This window comes from Coptis chinensis, chromosome 9 (assembly GCF_015680905.1).
Source record: "Coptis chinensis isolate HL-2020 chromosome 9, ASM1568090v1, whole genome shotgun sequence".
NCBI lineage: Eukaryota > Viridiplantae > Streptophyta > Magnoliopsida > Ranunculales > Ranunculaceae > Coptis > Coptis chinensis.
The window spans coordinates 14,846,387-14,871,174 of record NC_141464.1 but is presented as its reverse complement, the minus strand read 5'-3'; the positions used below and the strand labels follow the sequence as shown (position 1 = coordinate 14,871,174).

At 37.8% G+C, this 24,788-nt stretch overlaps 2 protein-coding genes across 2 annotated transcripts; both read left to right on the top strand.

The window, feature by feature from the left end:
* Positions 1–8,722: 8,722 nt before the first annotated feature.
* LOC147474900 (uncharacterized) lies at positions 8,723–9,970 on the top strand. Its single transcript, XM_086585225.1, has one exon. It carries the CDS (start codon positions 8,723–8,725, stop codon positions 9,968–9,970), a length of 1,248 nt encoding a protein of 415 aa, XP_086441351.1.
* Positions 9,971–12,195: 2,225 nt separating this feature from the next.
* On the top strand, positions 12,196–12,834 carry LOC147474899 (uncharacterized). Its single transcript, XM_086585224.1, has one exon. The coding sequence runs from the start codon at positions 12,196–12,198 to the stop codon at positions 12,832–12,834; it is 639 nt and encodes a 212-aa protein (XP_086441350.1).
* Positions 12,835–24,788: the final 11,954 nt, after the last annotated feature.

The following is a 24,788-nucleotide window of genomic DNA, read 5'->3' as shown; positions in this document are numbered from 1 at the left end:
GCCCGGACGTCACTTAAAATAACGTCTGTTTAACTTAAAAACTCGGACGTCACTTCAACACACGTTTGAAGCTTTATTTTTCTGTTTGCGACGGTCTAAGTCCGTCGCTCAGTGATATATTAAACTTAAAAACACGGACGTTGCTTTGAATGACGTTTGAAAGTGGACCACTATTTGTTTTAAGCTTTTGCGACAGACCAAATCCATTATTTTACATTATTTTGAATGGGCTGTGACAGTTTAAGTCCGTTGCTATCTATTTTTACACATTTGCCTCCGCCTACCATTGGAATAGCCACAAATAGTAAATATATACTTTATGTATTTGGGATTTCTCTAGAGTGTATAATCTTAATGGCGCCTATGTGGAGCCTATGTGGAGGTGGATTTTTCCACTCTCCATTGGAGATGCCCTAAAGGCAAGTAAATATATTTAAAGTATATATAAGGACCCCGAAGTTTAAGCCCCAAGACGATCCATACATACCGCCCAGCTAGACCTGACTCACTAAATCATCCAGCTTACTCTTATGGATTAAAAAAATGACAAGACCAGTGATATCTAATTTAAAATTCAGTCTATTATTGAATAAGGGCTTTAAGGAAAAAAAACTATTGGTCTACATGAAATCTATGATGCAAATTAACAATTTCCACAACACACAAATATTAATTTAGATTCTCTATGATTTTTCGACTAAACTCTAACGAGCAACCAAATGTTGATGGACTTATGATTTAGGTCCTACCAAATGACACAGTGACATGAAAGTTGAACTGGAAGTCAAGTAGCTACTTCATATATCAACTCAAACAGTCATGACAAGCAAGTGGAGATTGGCACAAGCAAGTGGAGATTGGCACTCTTCAGGACTAATATGTGCACACACAGAAAAAGACAAAAAGGGATGGGAAAATAAAAATCAAAGGCTGGTGACTATATCTTTACCATTGAGATGTCTGGGAAATTTGAAAGAACATTAGGAAGTTCAACAATGTCAATGTGGCAGGAAGTAATCTAGTTTGTAACTGGCCGGAGCTAACTGTTGTGTGTCCTTAGCATCTTGTGTATCATCTGACAACAGAAAAGCACATATCCATAACAGATTTAATAGCACATTTTGACACCTTAGTTTCTACCGAAGGAAGATTACACATATCAAACTAAATGAATACAGAGAGGAGAACTGATCAAATAGTTTCTTGATCAGAACCAAATTCTTACCTTAGTCAACCATGTCATTGTCTTCAGAGGAGCGCTCTTTACGTGCAGGAGAATTATTAATTTCACTCTACACTGAAAATCTACAGTAGGATGGAAAGAAAGGAAGGCTAGAAGCGAAATGAAAGATCATACCTACTGGAGCCACTATGTACTGGTTTCCAGAAGAGTGGTTAACCTGAGAAGAAAGCTAGAGCTTTAAACTTAAAGCCAAAACTTTTACCCAAAAATAATATAGATTAGATTAGAAACTCATATGTATACACTATTCAAATCAAATTTATCTAAAAATCAGGTCAAATGTCATTACAGATCTACATACACAATTAAAAAATGAACGATATAAGAAAGCTACTCCATTTTTTCTACTTGATTTAGATTCGGAGTAATGAACAATTTCTAACAAATCACAAAAGAATTTCTTTTAAGAATTTCTAACAAAACGTCAGCAAGAATAAAAAAGAGACAAGAAGGTGATTGATTACCTGTAGGTGAAGAAGAAGGAGTGATAAAGTTCAATGAAGCTGCGAAGGAGACAGAAACCAGTGAAGAAGAAGGGCGGCTGAAGTTATTTGAGAAGTTTCAGGATTCAATTTTCACCAAAATAAAAGGTGGGAAAAAGGGAAAACAACCGCGATAACTAATAGAGTGCTCAACTAATATCTATTTTCTACTTGTTTTTTAAGAAAATAATTATTAAACCCTTTTGTCACCGTGGTCGCAAAACACACACTTAAAGCCGCACCCAAATCTTGTTTGTTGCAAAAGGTCTAACTTAAAGCCACGGTCTAACTAAAACGGTTGCCAAAAGTCCACCTTTTGCCACGGAAGATGAAAGTTACAGCAAAAAGGTACTTCTTGCCACCAATCCTACTTGTCGCGGCAACAACTATATCTAGCAACTAAAACTATGGCCGCGACAAAAAATTTGGACGCTAAAAGTCATATTTTTGGTAGTGAACTAACACGTAAAATGACCGGTTTATCCGTAGGTAAAATTCCGGGTCCTTATTCTAGCTAATGGGAGGGAGAGATATGGGGTTTAGGGTTTTTATTCTCTTATATCATGATATAAAATGGTGCATAGTTTTTTAGGCTAGGTTATGGACCCATAAATCAAGTCCATAACCCAATTGGTTGAATCTAAGACTTCCAATTCTAGTCATGTTACTGTAGCGCACATTTTCATTGACTTATACTGCTCTGATCGAGTCAATGTCTAGACCATTGGAAAGCGCTTTCTGAGCCGGTCATTTTGATATTAAATGGGCCCAAATATAAGGCTTGAGTCCAAAGATATGGCCTTTTAAAGTTCTATTGACTTTTCTTCAGCTCTTTAATCCGGTTTGACTTTCACTTAACATTTTTGACTTGGGCTTTTTAAGAGTTTTTTCTCCATGAAACTTAGGCTTTCTTCATGGAACTTCCCTAGCAATCACTTTTTTTTTTTTGAAAGGCAAGCAGGGTTTTTGAGGGGTCCCTTATCCCTATTTTATTAGAAAATAATCATAAGTCTTGGTTACATTCTTACATACTGTTTGCTCATGGCATCTTCATAAATAATCTTTTTTACATCCTCAGAAAAAGAATTGGGCATTATCTCTATGTAACCTAACTATGGGAATAGCAGCTGGTAGTGCATCAGCTACTCTATTTGACTCTATATATACGTGGCAAACTGAAAACCCATCTAATTTCCCTAGCAATCACTTTAGCTCATTTTAGCACCTAATTAGTAATGAATTGACATTTATTCAACTCCAAAGCCTGAAATACTCAAAAGCACGTAATTAGTGATAAACCTATATTATTAATAACATAATTGGCTAAATAGAAATACTATTAAAGGGTTTAAACAACAGTTTTGGGCTCTTATCACTCCACCATCCACAATCGCCATAGAAGAACTCGCAATATTTTCGTCAGGATGCTTTTCAACCAGTTCTAGAGAGGTATTTGCCAAGACAGAAGCATCACATGCATATTCTAGTATGTCTTGCTCTGGTGTACCCGTAGCCCCGCGTTCATGCTCCTCTCTCAAAGCATAATACATCCTCTCCAGTTCAATGTAGTCCTTATCTAAAAACTCATAAGCGTCCTTCGCTTTCTGGGCAATCTCCTTACAATTTTTGGCATAGGCAGTCACGGTCTCCTGTTCAGTCTTCAAATCCCATCACTTCATTCCCAAGCACGATCTTGGCTAAGCACACATCCTGGTATTGCGACTTCATATCATCAAATTCTTTCTTCTCTGCTACCTGAATAGCCCAGACATTAGCCAACTCTTCCTTTAGATGCTCAACCACACCTTTCTTAGAGTCAGCAATCTGGGCGACCTCCTTTAGCTTTTGATAACCACTAGTAAGCTAGGAGACATGCAACAACAGTACCAGTCAAGATTAAGAAATCAAATAAGTAAAGAAACCAAAAGTATAAACACACTTACCAGACATTGTGCTAAGTCCACCAGCCTCAAGTTCTCATCCAAGTCCTTGGCGTCAAGATCACTCCGGTCCCCATCAAGTGCAATGCTTTCCAACAAGCAACTCGCCAACTTGTAATTACAGTCACCTCGCTTAACAGTTTGTTTCTTACCATGCTCATCAACATACACCAGGTTCCGATCCAGATCATCCTGGTTCATAACAGACTTCCTAGTGGACTTACCAGGGATTCTCACCTTCATAACAGGAGCACACGAACCCGGGGTAGCAGTCTGAGACAACCTAGCCTTGAAAGTCTCTAGGTCCTGACCGCTCATATCAAGCTTAGTCCTAGACCTAGGACCTGAACTAGGTTGCCCCCTAGTACACTCTGCAATAGGAACATAGCACCTACTACCACCATCCACCCTGGCACTCTTCACAGGTCTACCATCCGAGGGACCAGCCTTCCTCTTCAGTAGAGAGTCACGCCCAGAGAAGGCCATCTCCTCCATCTCAAGTGGGGAGTTTTCCCTTTGCTGCCTTCTCGGCCCCACAGGAGTGACCTCGGAGTTCCCACCAGTACGAGGCACAGTTCTCTTCATCACACCAGCTCAACTCCCCGATGCACCCGCATCACCTCCAGCCTTCACAAGCCCAAAGCGGTTCCTACGATGAGCCTCCCGGGTAATCAAGTCACTATCCTTTTTCTCCATAACAACTTCTATTTATGAACTAGCAACAACCGCATCTTGCGCTCTTTTCTTTTGTTGCCTCCTCTTTGACCTTTCACCACCACGCTCAGTGAAATAGCACACAATGTCCTCAAGAATCTCCCTCTTCTCAAATCGCCTAAGCCTCGCAAACCTCTAAATTTCTCACCGACTACTCCAGTTCATAATCACCACGTCTGCAGATTTAACAAACAAACATATATCAAGATCAACAAGAAAAAGAGAAACAAAGCATCCCAACCATAGAGAACATTACAAACGTACCATCAAAATTACAATTCCTACGCCTTAAACTACTTCTAGGCACACAATACTTCCCCCTTAGCAACAATGGTCTTTGCTCCCAAGACTCATTACTCACTCTATCCAAAATAGATGACTTACCGGTCATAGTTTGCAGACTAAAGTTGTTCGACCTAGATTGCTTCATAGCGAAGTGTTCTAACATATCATTCAACCTAATGTCGTACTCACCTGACTCGTTTAACATATCGAAAACCCTAAAAAGTTTCCAACTGTTTCCAACAAACTGACATGGAGCCTTCCCACAGAAGTTTAAGACAACACAAGTCAACTTCGAGAACATCAAGCGCATTCCCGCTCTCAGTTGCCCTACGTAAACAACAACCCTTCTATTTATAGGGACAAAACTTCTACTAAACACATTATCTACATCCCCCAGATCATGTGTTTCCAGTTCGGGTATGTTTATGCTAAACCTCTCCCTCAAATCACCAAAACTCCTTAGTGAGCTTCTATTTACAGACCTACAGGGCCAACTACTAGAGGAAGAATCGTCCTTTGTGTTGTCACTACTTGAAATAGCAATAACGGACCCAGAAACCTCTACCCATTCTGACCCTAGCGATCTCTCTAGGTCATCAAAATGGGTATCCTCAGAATCAGACATTCTTTCTAACAACACAAGCTTTACAAGACCAACAACGACCTATCTACCAACAAATGCTATCTAAACAACGACAGAGAGAGAAAATAGAAGAGAACTAACCTGTTACTCTCTAAACTGTGCTAAAGAGAAATGGTGCGAATGGTAGGAAAATATGACCAAAGTGAACCTTTCAGTCCTCCAAAGCGTATTCAATATGACACCCTTTCGATTCCCAACACAACTAATCATGACACCAAACCCTATAATGACATGTCTTCTACTAAGCCATTTTTCGAAATCATGGGTTATTTGCACCCATCCAGGGAACTGAAGTGGTTACTATTCCTTTTTTCAAAAATACTTTTTGCATGCGCTCCTCACGTGCTACCTTAAAACTCTCACCAAATCGCTCTGAATGCCTTACAATGATCTGCTGAGCGGGGGCTGTGTGAGGGACTAATACCCAAATCCTATGGATATTATACATGTATACAACACAAGCGAAAACTACCAACCGATCTATACCAACTACTCTTTTAGGTCGCTTCATTACAACATGAACAGTCCAGATCGCTTCTCAGCACATCGAACAAAGCCGTCAATCTCTCAAGGAGACCGACCTGCCAGTTCGACAGTCAGGCGACCTCTGGAAGGTCCATGCTTGTTCACACTACAATAGCTAGTAACGGACGCCACAACTGTCATCATTAAGACTGGAGCTCCAGGTGCGCACTCTATTATTCACCACACCTCTCCATCATGACTTATTAAAAAGCCCTAAGTCCTGAACTTGACCTGATGCGGGAGAAGAGGAAGCACGGGCATCTTTCCTATATAAAGAGAAGAGGAACTACGTCTGACCTGATTCAAGTCTCCCCCCAGTAGAGAAAACTTGATACGTAGGTAGTTTGTCCATACAAACTCGGTCAAATCCAACCACAAACCCCCTCTTCCCCTTAATCTGCCTACATTTGTAAGGTTAACGAAACATAACCTTAACAGTTATGTTGCTCCTACAACCTAATATGAGAGTGGCATACATAAAACCTAGACAACAACACATTCAACCTGCCTTGTTGTTTTCTGAATGGGTATCAAATCGCTAAAGCATCAGCCCAGCAATAAAATTCTTCTTATGTAAGTTTAGCAACATCTTCTCCTGAAGTTTGTTCTTCATGTTTTGGAATTAAGTAGAGTAATGATGTTCAACCCTCGTAATGGCTAGCATATGTGTTTTGCATTCTGTTGCTTTAATGGTGGCAAAAATAGGGTGATTTTTAACTTAGGGGTATTTAGGTCTTTTCACAAATAAACACAAAAAACATGCAAAAAAAGAAAGATTTTAGGGTTGTAGCTGCCGTAAACCCTAGCACACCAGCTAGGGTTAGAGATAAGAGTGATGATTCTGACCGAGAGAATGGATCGAGTGATGAGGATGAAGACATAGAAGTAGTCAGGAGTTCGCTACTGAAGAAATATGGCCAAAGGTCTTTAGAAAAGCTAAGGAAAAGGTTGGATAAGGGAGAAGTATATGGAGAAGAAGAACAAAGCCATGCTACATAACTAATAAAATAGGATCTACTAAAAGAGGCGCATAAACTACTGGAGGCGGTGAAAGAAGTACGTGAGGAAGGAGAAAACAGAGAGTCGGTGCAGCTTAAAACACTAAAGCGAGGAGAATATAAAGGGACAGTAAGGGTTGCTGGAGTTGGAGAAGAACAAGAAAACATATCCAAACAAGTCTCTAGAGATACAATGGTTGGGCAAAACATGAAAGGGTCTGGGGAAGAAGATGAATATCTAAAAGTATCGGGAAAGCAGATGAAAGGCCATGATTTAGATAACGAGATAAAGGATCGGGAACAGAAATCATTGGATCAGGAAGAAGAGCAACATAAAGAGGACTTGGGAAAAGTGGTTAGGATTGAGGAGCAGCCGCCAAAAATACTTGATTCAAAAACTCGAAGGGATGAGAATCAGAAAGTGGGGGATAGGGTGGAGAATAAGAGGACGACAGATGAGGAGATGGAAAAGGAAGTAGCTATGGGACAAGGTGAGGTTATTTTGGCAGAGAGGACATCAGGTGGTGAACAATATGATAAAGAACGAATGGAAAAGATGAATAAGGATGTAACTAATCCAGAAAAGGAAACAACAATACCAAGAGCATCATGGGCTGATGTGCTGGGAAGAACGAATGTGGGGAAAAAAACCTGAAGTATGCACATCCGATGCTTGTGAATGGAAAACCAATTCTGCACGTGGAGTCCAAAAGCTTTGCGCATATGCACAAAAGATACGAGATGTTAGTGGTAGGCAGTTTTATAGGGAAGAGACCGAATTTTGCTTATGTGAAGGAGATAGTAAACAGAACATGGAGACTTAAGAGTGGATTCACGATGCTCCTATATGGATAGACAATGTACACATTCAAGTTTGAAAATGAAGAGGATCGAAGAGAGGTGTTGGACATTGGCTCTTTTCACATAGCGAGTAAGCTAGTGATTATTAGGCCATGGAAGTTGTTCATGGAGGATGATGACGTAGCGCTGAAAACAATGCCAATATGGGTTGTGATGAACAAATACCCAATGGAACTATGGGACGAAGAAAGATTCAGCCAGGTGGGTAGTGCAATTGGAAATCCGTTATTTATCGATCAACCGATGAGGAGGAGCGAAAGAGAACAAGCTTTGCAAGGGTGTGCATTGAAATTAAGGTCGGCTGCACCTACCCAAAGGAATTACCAAGAAGTGATTGATAGAAGGAGAGAAATCAAGATTGGCTTTGAGTATAACTAGAAGCCCCCCCGGCCGCACCCAAGAAGATTTTTGGACACAATACGAGCAACCGCGGTGAAGGTAGAGCAGATGAAAGGGAAACCGCAAGGCAGAACAGAGGTTTGGATAAAAAAAGAGAAAGTGGAGGAATCAGAGAGAGACAAAAGAGAAAAACAGGAGAAACAAAATGAGATACAAGAACTGGAGGTTAAAAAAGAGCAAGCTAAGGAGGCGGAGAGAGACAAAGCAGATGTGCATGAGTCACACAATGCGATACAAGAGCTGGAAGTGCAAGAGATTCATAGTGTGGATGAGAAAGAAGATTGGATAGTTCCAAATAAAAAGCATAGATGTAAGGAGAGGAAGGATAGCTTGGGAGAGTCTGACAATACCAAAGGTACAGGGGCAGAAAAAAAGGTGACTGAAAAAAGAGAAGAGCTGTTGGAAGAAAAAAGCGGCAAAAAAGGGTTTAAAAATGAGTAAAAGGGGAAGAATACAACAACAGAGCCGAAAGGTTCAGGAAAGATTGATCATCGAGATAGAGAGGAGGAAATAACAGATAAGGGTAAGAAGCAAGAAAGTCTGAAAGAAGGGAATCGATTTATATCCCTAATCAAGCTTAATTCCTCTAAATGATGATTAGACTTGGCTGTTGGAACATGAGGGGGTTTAACATGGGATTTAAGCATTATGAAGTGAAAGAGCTGGTTCGAAAGTTTGATTTAGGCATTATGGGCATGCTAGAAACAAGAGTGAGAGAGGAAAACATGGAATGGATTAGCAATAAAGTTTGTAGTGGATGGGAGTGGATACATAACTACAGTGAAGACAGACAAGGAAGAATTTGGGTGGGCTGGAATCCTCACCGTGGTACAATGCAAATGATAAAAAGAGACGAGAGCATTACTATGGAGGGCACTTTGAACAGTGGTAAGAAATTTTTAATGACTGTAGTGTATGCATCGAATGATAGGAACGAAAGAAGGATGTTGTGGAACAGTCTTGTCAACATCTCGGCTACTTCGCTTCCATGGATATCATTGGGGGACTTTAATTCAGTGATGAATGAACAAGAAAGAGTTGGAGGAACTGTAACAAGATCAATACATTTTCAAGATTTACTTGAATGTGTAACTATGGTTGGGTTGGTAGATATGAGATTCAAGGGGAACCGATTTACATGGAACAATAAACAGCGCATAAGAAGCTGGAGAAAGTTGGACAGGGTGCTAGTGAATGGCGAATGGATCAGTGATTTTGAGGATATTGAGGCCGAATTCTTGAACCCGGGAGCTACATCTGATCACTCACCTATGGTAGTATACCCATGCACTCAAAGAAATCAAAAGAAGAAAACATTCAGATTCTTCAATTTTTGGGTAGAGGAGGAGGGGTTCAAGGAAATTGTACAAAAGGCTTGGGCTATGGAGGCAGTAGGAAACCCGATGTACACTTTTATGAGAAGGCTGAAACAAGTCAAAGCTGAGCTGATTGGGTGGAACAAAGAACGAGTGGGCAATGTGAAAACAAGGGCTGATGATACTAAGAAGGTGATGGATAGGGTTCAGACTCAGCTGCAAATGGACCCTACAAACAGAGAGCTAGGGCTTGAGGAGAGGAGAGCAATTGGAGAGTATGTGAAAGCTGCAATCTCTGAAGAGTCAATGCAAAAGCAGAAGTCAAGAGATCAAGACATTGTGTTGGGAGATAATAATACAGAATATTTCTTTAAGTCTATCAAGGCTAGAAGAAGCACAAATCAAATCACTTGTTTGAAAGATGGAAGTGGTAATGTCATAGAAGATTTGAGTGACATAGGGGAGGAGTGTGTTCAGTATTATAAGTTGCTTTTCAGTCCCACCGATTTGCCGGTTAGCTTTGCTGATTTTGCAAATACACACCTTGCAGAAAGGCTGACGTAGAGTGAGCAGGAACAAATGGAAGGGCATGTGACTAGAGATGAGATCATTGAAGCTTTGACTGATATTGATAATGATAAAGCACCGGGCATAGATGGGTTTAACTCCTTATTCTTTAAGTCATGCTGGAGAATAGTGGGGGACGACTTCACTAAAGCTATACAAAACTTCTTCAGATCTGGCAAGATGCTCTCTGAGGTAAATACTACATGTATTACTTTAGTACCTAAAACTCAAAGTCCTTCATCCCTTAGTGATCACAGGCCTATTGCATGTTGTTCTGTGGTTTATAAGTGCATTACGAAGATTATTACTAGTAGAATGAAGGCATTCATGCCAAGGGTTATCCATTATAACCAATCTGCATTTATCACTGGAAGGAGCATCCATGATAATATTCTACTGTCTTATGAACTGGTTCATAACTACCATAGAGACACTGGACCTCCAAGATGCATGGCGAAGATTGATCTAAGAAAGGCATATGACCGTAAGATGGGAAGTCATTTCATTTGCACTAGAGAGGATTGGGGTCCCAGGCATCTTCATTGATTGGGTAAAGGAGTGCATGAAGACAGCAAGTTACTCTATCATGTTGAATGGCTCACCATACGGGTATTTCAAAAGTACTAGAGGTATAAGACAAGGTGACCCTATGTCACCACATCTGTTTGTGCTAGTCATGGACTTGTTTACTGAAATTTTGATGAAAAGTGTAGAGGAAGGCAGATACAAACTACATTATAAATGCCATGATCCTGTTATTACTCACCTCTCATTTGCAGATGACTTACTGGCCTTTATGCATGGAGAAAAGGAGACAACTAGGTGTTTAAAGAAAAATCTGATGAAATTCAAGCAGTGCTCGGGTCTAGAAGTGAATGTGAACAAAAGTCAATTGTTCTTTGCAGGACTGGGACATACTCAATGCAATGAAATTCAGAATGCATTACAATTCCCAGTGGGTGATTTGCCAGTGAAGTACTTAGGGCTACCTCTCATCACTACAAATTTGAGATCTACAGACTGCCTGCCTTTGTATGCGAGGGTGGAGAAAAGAATACAAAGCTGGAAGGGGAAAACACTATCTTATGCAGGCAAGCTGCAGCTTGTTAAAGCAGTACTCAATAACCTAAGCATATATTGGATTGCATCTTTCATGCTGCCGATGAAGATCATTGAAGACATTAATAGGGTATACAAAAACTTTCTCTGGAAAAGGCCAGACTTGCAAACAGCTCATGCCCTAATCAGCTGGGATGATATGTGCTACCCCTATGAAGAGGGAGGACTGGGGATTCGAAATCTCAAAATTGCTAACAAGGCAGCAATACTCAAGCATGTATGGCAGATAGTGAGTGAAAAGAAGACTTTATGGGTGGAATGGGTGAAGAAGAATAACATCAGGAATAAGGAATTCTGGCACATGAAAATACCAGCTGATTGCTCCAATAGCTGGAGAAATATTCTAAAGCTAAAAACTGAAGCAGCCAACTTCACGCTATATCGGATTGGAGATGGGGAAAGAACAAAGATGTGGCACGAACCATGGCATCCAGCAGGAGTATTGAAAGATAAGTTCCCTCAAGCACTTAGATATGATACCACTTGTAATATCACTGTAGCAGTTGCGAGACTCATTGAGAATGGGAGGTGGGCAGTACCACATCATATAAGACATCACATTAGCGAGATAGCGCAACAAATGGAGGAGGAAGTAATGATAGAAGGTGGAGATGATGAGGTAGTATGGGCTGTTGCACAGAGTGGAGAGTACACGATGAAGGAAACGTACGAAGCTATGAGAAGCATCAGGCAACCAACAACATGGAGTAGTCTAGTGTGGTTTGCAAATAAAATACCTCGGCATTCGTTTATAGGCTGGATGTTTTTAATGATGGCCTGAAAACACGAGATAAGATGAAGCAATGGGGGTGATAAACGCTGATATTTGTGTGCTCTGCTGGAGAGAGATCGAGACGGTAACGCACCTGTTTTTCGAGTGTTCTTATTCTCTGAATATATGGGTGGCTCTGATGAGGTTGGCTGGATATGTAAGACAGAGAAACACAAGCTGGCTGGTTGAACTACAATGGATATTACAAAAAAGCAGCGGGAAAGGAATAAGACAAGATGTATTGAAGCTGCCAATGAACACGTTCTTGTACTAGATTTGGCGGGAAAGGAATAGTAGGATTTTCAAACACGAAACAACCTACCTGGAGCAGATGATCAACAAAATCAGAACAGAGGTGAGACCAAAGTTAAGATCGATAAGAAGCAAGCTGAAAGAAGGGCTGGAGAGAGATGATTTCATGAAGAGATGGAATCTTTTTGTGGAACCAGTTCAAGAAAATAGGAAGAAGACGAAGTGGGAAAGAGCGGGATTGGGTATTATAAACTTAAATACTGATGGGACGCTACAGGAGATAGAAGGTGGTTGGGCAGCTGTTCTCAGAGATGAGCAAGGAACGGTCATGGCGGCAGCAAAAGGCAAGTCAAAATTTGATACAATAGCATACATCGAACTTGAAGGGCTACAACAAGGGTTAGAACTCGCTCAGAGACACAACATAAGGAAAGTGAAAGCTCAGGCAGACTCTACAAATGTGACCAGTTTTCTGAAAAGGAAGGAGAAACAACCATGGAGAATAAAGAAGATTCTAGAAGATATCAGGAAGAGAACTAGTAATTTAGACTACTTCTCTATAATACATGTGTTCAGAGAGTGTAATAGGGTAGCGGATAATCTAGCTGCTAATATTCCTTCTATTTATTTCATTGAACTCACCCCTTGCTCTTTTTCTGAAGATATAAAGAAAATTGTGTTCGAAGATGCTAGTGGGAAAGAGTATTTAAGATTGTAATAATTTCAAATTCTTTTTTTCCTCAATGAGGAAGGGGTAGGGGACCTCTTAATTAAAAAACCCTGCTTACCTAAAAAAAAAAAAAAAAAAAAAAAAAAAAAAAAAGGCTAGCATAGGATGTCCTCACTGTAAGAAAAATGGTTTGCATTCACATAGAAGCTATAAGCAATTAATGACAGATTACAATAATGATCTACGTACTCACTTGAATGGAGGGTTTGTTGAGATGTCCAGGATTGGATGTTGTTTTCCTTAGTTCTTGGCCTAGCATCATGGTTTGTGGGCAGATAAAGCATCAATAAATCACTCTCTAATCAAGTCCATAACCACTGGAACAGTTCTTTGATTCAAAGAATTATTGAAAACCCTATAAAATAAAATCAAGTTAAAAGAGAAATTTGCAGTGACATATTAAAGTTGACTAAGCTTATGAAAGCAAGTGATGAGTAATCAGTGCAACCACTAATATGCTCAAAGATAACGAAACATTCCAAAGAAGCAAATATAATGAAGTAGAAGTTAAGAAATGTTCTCTTCATGTAACCTGTAGGGGGGATTTCCCACTACTGTCTGGATGACACGTGGTTAGGAAAATATACTGAAACTATAGACCTTTGGTATGAGACGAGGACGACTATCAAATCAATTATGAGGATAAGTGAACTCGTGCTTAGCTTGTCACGTGACTTTAGTGGGATGTGCCTATAACGTGATGAATCGCCTCTGAGCAAAAGTGTTCTCCAAGTCATTAGAAACTGATATAGATAGTTCCTATATCAGTTCCTGAACATAAGGAAACATGAGAGCACGACTATCAATGATAGGGAAGGAAACTTGGAAGCATATCTTGTAGTTTCCTCTTAGGGACAACCTTCTAACCAGATAAGATTTACCGTAACCAAAGGGGCAACTCACATTAGAGAGGATGCATTCTTGATTCAGACTTCTAAATAGAGTGGACTCCTAATAGGAAAGCAGAGTCCGAAAAGGGGAGGAAACTCACGGGTGGTGAGTTAAACCCTAACCGTAGGACTTATAAGCCTTCTCCTAAATAAACCATAGGAATCTACTCCTATGAACTACATATAAAAGGGTTTGATTCTTCTAGTATTAGGAGATACGTAGGCAGCCACATACCAGTTTAACCCTAATTCATTATCATCTCATTCTCACCTTCACCATAGTACCTAAGTCTTACATCACACGATCCAGTTGAGGATTGTGGGACACTTAGAAAAACCCCCACATAATTGATGCAGTATACTAAAATGCTCCACTGTGATAAGAATGACACCTAGCTAGATTTGTATATTTACTTAAATAACATGATATAAAATAAAATCTGAATGAAGTAGACTTTTCCTTAATCTCAATATAAACAAACCTTGTTGTCGTCTAGCCGTGGATTCTTCAAACTTTCAAAGACTTCCAAATCCAAACATACAAAGCTAGGGAATGTGTAACACATAATGCAAATAATTCATACGTACTTGATAATTAGGAAACCAAAACTAACAAAGAGTAGCTACCTTACAAAGATCAACAACAAAAATATTGCATAACTTACATGCCTTGTTTGCCACCTTCACGTCGCATTTCCATTCTTGCATATTGATTAGCTCCCAAATGTGTGTTTTATTACTTTTATATTGCTGCATTACATCCCTTCTTACGTTTAATGAAAAGACAACTCATAGCTTTTATTGCTTTTTTCAGGTTGCAAATAAATTCAGACCACTTATCATAAAAGTTGTGTCTTAGCACTGAGAAAAGTAAAAACTATTGTTTACTCCTACTTAGCTAAATTAACCAGGCAGAAGTAAAAACATGATTAAGCTCTATTCTTATCAAAGTTCTACTCTCGATTATCTTATAATATAACTGGAGTAAATAATTTGTTCCACTCCTAGTTGCTTAGACGTAACAATTTTACTAATTTAAACAATTCTATAATACTAATGAGAGTAATAATTCTAATAAGACTAATATGTGAGAATAACTAATGAAGATATTCTAACTTATACTATGACAATTAAAATACGAAGATTGAATATGGAGAAGGAATTAGGGAGATTTGATATCCACCTTGATTAATCCCTAATATGCTATTACGGAGTTGTTGCACTCCTAATCTTTACGTTTTCACATAAAGGTTAGGTCTTTTTAATCCCTAATTATTCATGACATCTCTACCAACTAATAATTAGCATGTGAGGTAATTGAAACCCATTCTCATGGTGAATCAACTACCTTCTAGAATAGAATATCTTACTACAACTAATCTATACTAGCATATCAAGTATTTATCAATGCTTCAATCAAACCCCTCTAATGGAGGTTTAGCTATGAATCATGAGACTATCATAAACATAATAATAAGTAGAAGAAGACATAATGAAAGAATACTTGAATTTAAGATTAACTTAAATTGTATTAATGGTGGCTAGGCTAAATAACATAAACTAGGTTTTTACTAAAGAAAACTAATGAGAGAGAGATTAATTAACTAATGGAAGGGTTCTTTTTTCTAATGTTTAGCCGTAGTTCTCTTTATATAGGAGAGGGCTAGGTTTACAATTTCATGCATGGGCTTTAGAGCTATGTTTTGGGCCATTACATCAAGCCCAAAACCTAATTACTTAAGTCCAAAAAGGGTTTCTCTGCTATAAATTACTGTAATAGCCTTTTCGTCCACTTTGACTTCTCTGATTGGATCAAGGCTAATACCATTAAAAAGCTCTTTCCGAGCCGGTCGTTTTGATATATAGTAGGCCCAATTCCGAGGTCTGAGTCCAAAGATACGGCCGGCGGCAGTCCTGTTGACTTTTATGCTCTATTTCTACCCGCGTTGACTTTGATTGGGCTTTAAGAAGACTGTTTCTCCTTGAAACTTGGGCTTTAACCATAGAACTTTTTAGCAACCAACCTTTGCTCCTTTCTCTTGCAAAAGTGACATATTTCTTTATATATTTGACTCCAAGACTTGAAATACACAAAAACACGTAAATAGTACTAACTCTTATTTATTATAAACGTAATTAGTCTAAATGTAATATTATTAAGTGGTTAAAACTACAGTTTTGGGCTCTTATCAAACCACCCCCAAATAGCATTTTGCTTGTCCTCAATCAAATATAAGAAATTAAAATAACTGACCAAAAATGGAGTTCTAACTAATCTTGTTTCGCCAAGTGCAATTGCATTGACTATATGCAATAAGGCCTTAAACCACTAGGAATTCCCTAGTGGACGAGTTATAGTCTCGTGAGAGTTTTCCAGAGAAGGTACTTTCAAACTTCATCTATACTACAACGACTAAGAAATAAAATTAATGTTTCCTTATTTATTCTCAGATATTTATACATCTCACTAGCAATGAATATAGAATAATCAATTCAAAACCTAAGTTAATATGTGCATAATAATCAATCATCTATGGATAAACATATATATATATATATATATATATATATATATATATATATATATATATATATTCTCTTGCAAAAGTGACTTATTTCTTTACATATTTGACTCCAAGACTTGAAATACACAAAAACACGTAAATAGTACTAACTCTTATTTATTATAAATGTAATTGGTCTAAATGTAATATTATTAAGGGATTAAAACTACAGTTTTGGGCTCTTACCAAACCACCCCCAAACAGCATTTTGCTTGTCCTCAATCAAATATAAGAAATTAAAATAACTGGCAAAAAATAGAGTTCTAACTAATCTCGTTTCACCGAGTGCGATTGCATTGACCATATACAATAAGGACTTAAACCACTAGGAATTCCCTAGTGGATGAGTTATAGCCTCATGAGAGTTTTCCAGAGAAGGTACTCACAAACTTCATCTATACTACAACGACTAAGAAATAAAATTAATGTTTCCTTATTTATTCTCAGATATTTATACATCTCACTAGCAATAAATATAGAACAATCAATTCAAAACCTAAGTTAATACGTGCATAATAATCAATCATCTATGGATAAACATATATATATATATATATATATATATATATATATATATATATATATATATATAATGAACTATGCTATGAAATGCAATAACAGGTCCGTTTATGAAACTTTGGAATAGAGTCCTTAAGTAACCTCACAAATATGTCAAGACAAAAATACTCTGATCTTTCCACTCAAGTTTCGCTCACTCCAGTGTGTAGTGGGCACACTTTACCTTAGAATCTCAATGACGTACAAGGAAGCCGAAGTCGATCAAACACATCTGCCACTTACTATCACACTAACCTATTCCTAATTGAGCTAGATGTCTTTATTAGGTGTTGCGGGGATTAGGTGATGGTTTAAGAAGGAAGGAAATGGATATTCAAAAGGACGAGTCTGAGATAATAGGGTCTTCAAAATATATAATTAGAGAAAACCTTGTTCTTACTTTGCTTTTACACTTTGTTTCCATCCTTATCCATTTTTTTCTTTTTCTTTGGCTTTTGACTCCTTTGGTTATGTTTTTGGAGTTCTAACTTTTTATTTTTTTTTCTTTTCTTTGGATGGAAATTTTATTTTATTTTCTTATTTGAAGCAACTAACAAATTCTTGGTTTTCCACAGGTCTTTCTCTTTTCTTTTCTTCATTTCATCCTACTTTTCAGACTCATTTAAAATTGAGTAGGCTGATTTTTATTTTTGCTTTGTTTCTTATAAAAGGGTAAAGGATTTGTGGTTTATGAAAATGCTAAATAAAGGCTCAGAGGGGCGACTAGCGGAAAATAATTTTATATAGGTTTGAATTTCTGGCTATATCTATCCAAAAAGGGCCTAAATTCTCGCTTAGAATATGGTATAGTGATCAAGCAAGTGGACGTGTGATTTCTCTATTCGGAATTTACTTTTCCCTTATGTCATTACTCAGATATTTCAGTTATATAAGGCTTTTAGGCTATATTCTCACAAGATTTGTAGAATAAGTACTCTAGCCTAGATTTCAGAAACTTACTGCCAATACAAACATAGATGCTCATGCAACATATTTATGGAAAGATGCAATGATTATTACCTACATATTAACCTAAGTTTCTAAAACTATTCTAATTTAAGAGCTAAAGTGAAACTTCTAGACTACTATCATCATAGAAAAATAAATAATACCAATATTCCTAAGTGCATAACATAAAATTTTTATTTATATTTTTGAATTTTTGAATTTTTTACTAGAAAGCAAAGTGCATATTATATATATGTATATCCTAATAGGTGTCTTAAATTACGCGTGTTTTTATGCCATCCCCAAACAAAAACATGCTTTGTCTTTAAAGTATAGAAATAAGAAGGATAGGAAATACCATGGAAACGCATGAAAATTTTAGAACACCTACAAAACAAATTCAGAACATACTAATATAGATAAAGAAAAACAGACGCAACTCTATATGAGTTTCACCCATTATGGGAATAACAAAAATTTAATTGCTTGGGACATAAGTAGACACTAACAGAAAGTAAAATTTACCTTATATCCAGCATTTAAGTGTTGTCCTCCTCTTTTATAAAGAAGTGAAGTTCCTTTGCATCTTGCTAAGCCATGATAATTTGCCAGCCTCATGCCATTTATCATCAACCAGTGTTAACCTGTTAAGTGTCACTCGGTCTGATGGGGTTTAAGGGGCAACCCAATGAGGTTGTAGCCTCTACCCCGTCCAAGCCATAGCGTGAAAAGAGCGTATAATGCAATTGGTGGGTCACATAATATCAACGCCAAACCAATCCGTGTAGCGGAATGCGAAATCAGGAAAGAAACATACCATGATACGGCAAAGCAAGACATGCATAAGAAGGTACTTATGCTTCATACTATGGGCTCATGCTAAACTGGACACTGAGGTCTGGGGAATGTCATATAGCATACATCCCTCAGCTAAAGCAAGGAAGACGTCACCGGTGGCATTATTCGCAGAAGAAAACCGCCATTCCCCTAATATATTCAGCATGATAAAAAACATGATAGTGCCTACGTTAAGGGACAGGCTACCAAGGGTTACATTAAGATGCCCTTGGTCCTCTACACAAAAAATCCCCGCCCCATAAGTCTCTTGGAAATACTCATAGTTATAGAGGTATACATTATCAGACATATAGCCCCATGAGTTTCGGGGGGGGGGGGTAGGCATATGCATCCCAACAACAAAGGCTACCAAAAACTTGTTGAAATCCATTGTTATATCATCAATGGTGACAGAGAAGACTTGTTCCCCATCCGGTTGATAAAAGAACTTACAATGATCATAAAAATAGGCAGTAAGTTTAGGAGAATAAGAGTCATCGGCACTTACTAGTAGAGTCTGCCATCCTAACTACACAATCCTGTCGTGGAACTAGTATCCGTAAGTCTCACTCTCGAGCAATTCTTCAAAGGACTGGTCTGATATGATTTGAGGAGATTTCATAGCAAACAAACACACTATTGAACTCCTGGAAGTGACCGCGGAAAAACCCAGAAAAATTAAAAATTGGAGGTCTTGTTTAGGTAAGGGCGCGGGCGCGCTCAAAATAGCCTATGGCAGAGGGCGGGCGTGCTCAAGTCTGACTCTGCGTTACAGGTTCTTGGGCAGGGGCGGGTCTGTTATAAGATAACATAGAGGGTGTGCGTGCTCCGAGTGCTGTATGTGGTATGAAGTGAGAGGTGATTTTGAGAGGTGTGGGGTGAAGTTTAGAGCATTCCATGTATTTATATTACCCAAGTTTCTTAATCTAAGGTCCTCAAGGTTCCCTAATTTATACAGAAAGAGATGGAATAAAAAAAGGCTTCTAAAACCAAAATAGAAACAACTCCAAAATCAAACCTATAGCTTTTAGGCTGGAATTAAAAATAGCAATCATCCAAATTTCTAATCCTTGAGGTTGCACAAACCAAGAGTAACTAATTATAGCTACACCATATTAGCAACATGCTCACACAAACCATATTCTCAAAACCTTGCAATATTAAATTCTAAATACAGGTGGATAGGGTAAAATACAATGCTAAACAAATAATGTCACCCCCAAATAAGTCGGAAAGGTGGGATTCATGAAAAATAGATAGCATGCTTGGACAAAAAATTAATTAACTTGAAATTCAAATAACAATCAAATACATAATCCAAAATTAAATACTTAACTCAACAACTGGAAATAAAAAAAATCATTCTACTAAAAACAGGGAAATTTCCTAAAACAACAATAATACAACTAAAAAAAATCTAGCCACGAGATGAGGATAGGCCAGAGCCATCAGTCCTACGTCTACAACGCTCATGTCTACAGTCTTGTTCTGAAGGATCCAGAGAATGTGCAGACAATTCAAATTGATGTCACTTATTTTCGTGGTGGCAATAATATTCCTACTAACCCACTCAGCCACAGCAAGCTGGTTCTGTCTCAAAGACGTCTGACGAACACAATGCGAGTTCGGATTGTAAATTCCTTCCAATGCAGTCTCCATTATCAAAGGAACGATTCCACCAAACTGAGATTCTTGCATTGTGAGTACGATTGGTCTTCGTTCAATGCCCGTAATCTCAGACAACACTGCTGCAATCAATTCCTTCCGACTACCATTCACCTTTACAAAAATCCTACGACCCTCAATCTCCCTCTTCTTATAAAAATTATACACCAAATCAGTGTGATAAAAATCCTCCATAGTATACCACAACCTTTACCACCTCCTAATAACCATTTCGGTATAAAAAAAAGGGTGAAAATCGTGTTTGGTTAAAAACTTGTTCCAGAAGAATCTTTGGGGTTTGAGGAGCCATTAAGTTTTGGATTTGGGGGTTAGTGAATGAATCACTCGATCGAGATTTGAATAGGGTTTGTGTGGAGGTTAGGGTGCGAGCGCGCTCAAGTTGGTCTAGAAACGAGGGTGTGCGTGCTCAAGGTTTTCTGGGTTCAGGCTTGTTCTTGAGTATGAAGGCGAGAAGGAGAAAAACAAATCACGTGGGGTTTTAAAAGGGGGTCACGTGCGAGGTACGTGACCGTGTAGGGTTTAATTCGTTTGGGCCCAAGCCCAAAACAATTCCTGTAAATGCCCATCCTGTCCTATGCCTTGTAAAACTTAAAACTAAAATTTTTGATTCGTTAATTGTCCGATTTTGGGGAATGAGTTATGAAAATGATCAGCAAAGAAAGTACAATCCAATGATCTTTAAAAAAAAACTCAAATATAACTGTGGTTGACATATAAGAAGATGGAAAATGCCTCAAAACATGTGAAAGACATAAGTTATATGATCAAAAGAAATCTAAATTCATAGATAGTGTCAGCCCAAATCAAAATACGACTAAACGGCATAAACAACAAGAATAGGAAGTTGAGCGATCAAGAATGGAAAGACCAAACAACCCACCCCCAAACAAATTTTTGAAAACAGGGTTTAGAAAATTTGTTTTAAAGCGTGGGTCTTTTAAAGTAAGATTCCCGAGACTTGCTAGATTACTATTTATAGGGTTTTAATATTTTTTATTTTTTTTAATATTTTTTTTTATTATGAATGAGGTTTAATATAAAGGAAAACGATAAAGCAATAAAAACATAAATCACTCCATAGAGAAACATGACTGAAAACCCGAGAAAACATGTAAGAGTGGAAAGCGTGAAGTACGTTAAACGTGGATTTAAGATCCGGTACTTAAAGCCACACACTCCAAGGGGAGGGTCCAGTTACCTTAATGGTGCACTTACCAATATATGGAAATGATAGGAAGTGCACCAAACATCAAAGGTCAGTCCTCATAGACAGGGTCCTGTAAAAGGACATCCTTCACATCTGGGGATATTAACTCGTGAAAATGTTTTAAACGTTGGCCATTAACTTTAAAGGTATTGTTGTCCTTGAGATTTACCAAGGTGATTGCCCCGTAAGGGGTGACTTCAGTAACTAGAAAAGGACCAGACCAATGGGTTTTTAATTTCCCTGGAAAAATATGCAAACGAGAGTTGTAAAGCAAAATCTTTTGACACCTTACAAACACTTTACGCAAAATCTTATCATGAACACGTTTCATGTTAGCTTTAATTTATAATCCTTCGTGAGATCATAAGAATCGCTACGGATTTCTTCAAGCTCATTTAATTGCAATTTGCGCTTTACACCTGCCTCATCAAAATTGAAGTTCAGGCTTTTTATTGCATACATAGCACGGTGCTCCAATTCAACGGGCAAGTGACAAGGTTTTCCAAACACAAGTCTAAAGGGAGACATTTCTATAGGATTTTTAAAAGCTGTCTGATATGCCTATCTATAAGGCATTTGTTAGACGCTTATACCAATCTTTCGATCAAGATTTACTATTGTGTTTTTTTTTTTTAATTTCCCTATTAGAGACTTCTACTTGGCCACTAGTTTGTGGATGATAGGGAGTTGCCACCTTATGGGTAACTCTGTACTTCTTAATTAAAGAAGCAACAACTCTATTGCAAAAATGTGTTCTGCTATCACTGATGATGGCTTTAGGGATGCCAAACCGACAGAAAATGTATTCCTTAACAAAAAACACAACTGTCTTATAGTCATTGCTACGACAAGCCATGGCCTCTATCCATTTGGAAACGTAGTCCACGACAACAAGAATATAAATAAAACCGTGGAAAACAGGAAAATGACCCATGAAATCAATGCCCCATACATAAAAAATGTCCACTACCATAATGGGATTTAAAAGCATCATATTATGGGTAGGCCAATAAATACCACATTGAAAAACTTTAGCTGCCGTTTCATACCACTAAAATGGCCACCACACTCTTTGTCATGGCAGAAGGATAAAACCTTATTATAATCCCATTGGGGAATACAACGACGAATAATCTGATCAACACAAGACTTAAAAAGATAGGGTTCATCCCAGTAGTATAGCTTAACTCTTGCCAAAAAAATTTTACGTTCATTCTTTGACCAAACATCAGAAATAATATCAGAAGCTAAATAATTCACAATGTCGGCATACCAAGGTGCAGAAAAAATAAAATAAAGATGCTCACCAGGAAAAGAATTAGGTATGGACTCAGAATCAGTATCACTCTCATTTGTTAGTCTAGATAAGTGATCGACAACTACATTTTTTATCCCTAATTTATCTACCTAAGAGCTACATGGTCCATGTAGACTAAGGTCTTTGTACCAACCAAATAAGGACGGAACTTATCTAAAGCATAAACCACAGCTAAAAATTCTTTTTCTGTAGTAGTGTAATTTCTTTGAGCATCATTTAAAGTTTTACTAGCATAATAAATAACAATGGACTTATCATCTAGTTTTTGGCCTAACACAGCACCAACAACATAATCGCTAGCGTCACACATAAGTTCAAAAGGTTTAGACCAATCGGGAGGCTGTATAATCGGTGCAGATGTTAAAGCGGCTTTTAAAGTTTCAGAAGCCTGTTTGCAGTCATAATTGAAATCAAAGAAGCAATTCAGTTTGCATCATCACTTCCCCATTCCTTCCCTACATCATTCCTATCCATCGTACTCATTACACCACCATAGCAATCATACCCATTAGTCATATCCATCATACCCAAGGAAATTATACTTCTAGACTAAAAAGTGCACACAAACAAGAACCCTAAAAAATCATACGTATAAAAAGATAGAGTGATTACCCTATTTCTCTATTTGGATGCCTGTTGCATGAAGATAGCTTCTTAATATATCCATGGACATGCCCTTGCACCTTCGACAAAGCAAAAATCATTAAATAAAAAGCAATAAAGAAAAAAACATAAAAAAAAAAGAAGAAAGAAAAGAATCCCAAAGAAAGTAGATTTGCATATGTTGGTTGCATTGGACATCTTCAATGAAGCTGGTATCTTTAATTACGATGTCGTCTTCTGGAGGTGGGGGTGAAGACTGGGTCATAGTGAATGTTGGGTGGCTGAATTTCTTGGGGGGTGGGAGGGAGGGGTGAATGTTGGGTGCTTGGGAACAAATATAGAAGTTGCAAAGAAAGAAAACGAAATTGTAAAGATTAAGAGCTGATAAAAAGTTAAGAACTAAATTTCAGGTGGATTTGTTTATGAACTAAAAACGATGAATGCTGAGTTTGTTTATGTTAACTATATATATATATATATATATATATATATATATATATATATATATATATATATATATATATATAAATCTACGTAATAAACCCATTTGTTATATTTGGTGATTAAACTAATATCAAGAAATATTGCAGGGCAAATTTCTCTGCGAACCATTTCGATTTTGATGAATACAAATTTATACTAGTATACTGCATTATAGTAGGAGCGTGACCAGAGCCCCTGCGTATGCTATGGTTATTTGACAAATTCACTCTCCCAACATTAGACTACATGCAAAGAAGTTTGATATCAAAGCATAACCAACAAACAAGAAGTTAGATATTGCATGCTCAACAAACTGAATATACCCAGCAATAATGTCAATCAAGTTTAACACAACTACATAAATTGTAAGGTAAGATGTACTCAATTTTTACTGGCCTGATAAGAGCCCAAAACTGTAGTTTTAACCCCTTAATAATATTATATTTAGACAAATAATGTTTATAATAAATAAGAGTTAGTACTATTTATGTACTTTTTTGTATTTTAGATCTTGGAGTTAACTATGTGAAAAAATATGTCACTTTTGCAGGAGAAAGGAGCAAAAATTGGTTGCTAAGAAGTTCTATGGTTAAAGCCCAAGTTTCAAGGAGAAAAAACCTTTTTAAAGCCAAGTCAAAGCTTAAAAGTCAAAGTCAACGCGGGCAGAAATAGAGCATAAAAGTCAATAGAACTTCCGCAGGTCATATCTTTGGACTCACACCTCAGAATTGGGTCTATTATAAATAAAAACGACCGGCTCGAAAAGAGCTTTCTAATGGTCTGGGAGTTGATCCAATTAGAGGAGTAAAAGTGGACGAAAAGGTTATTGTAGTAATTTCCAGCAAAGA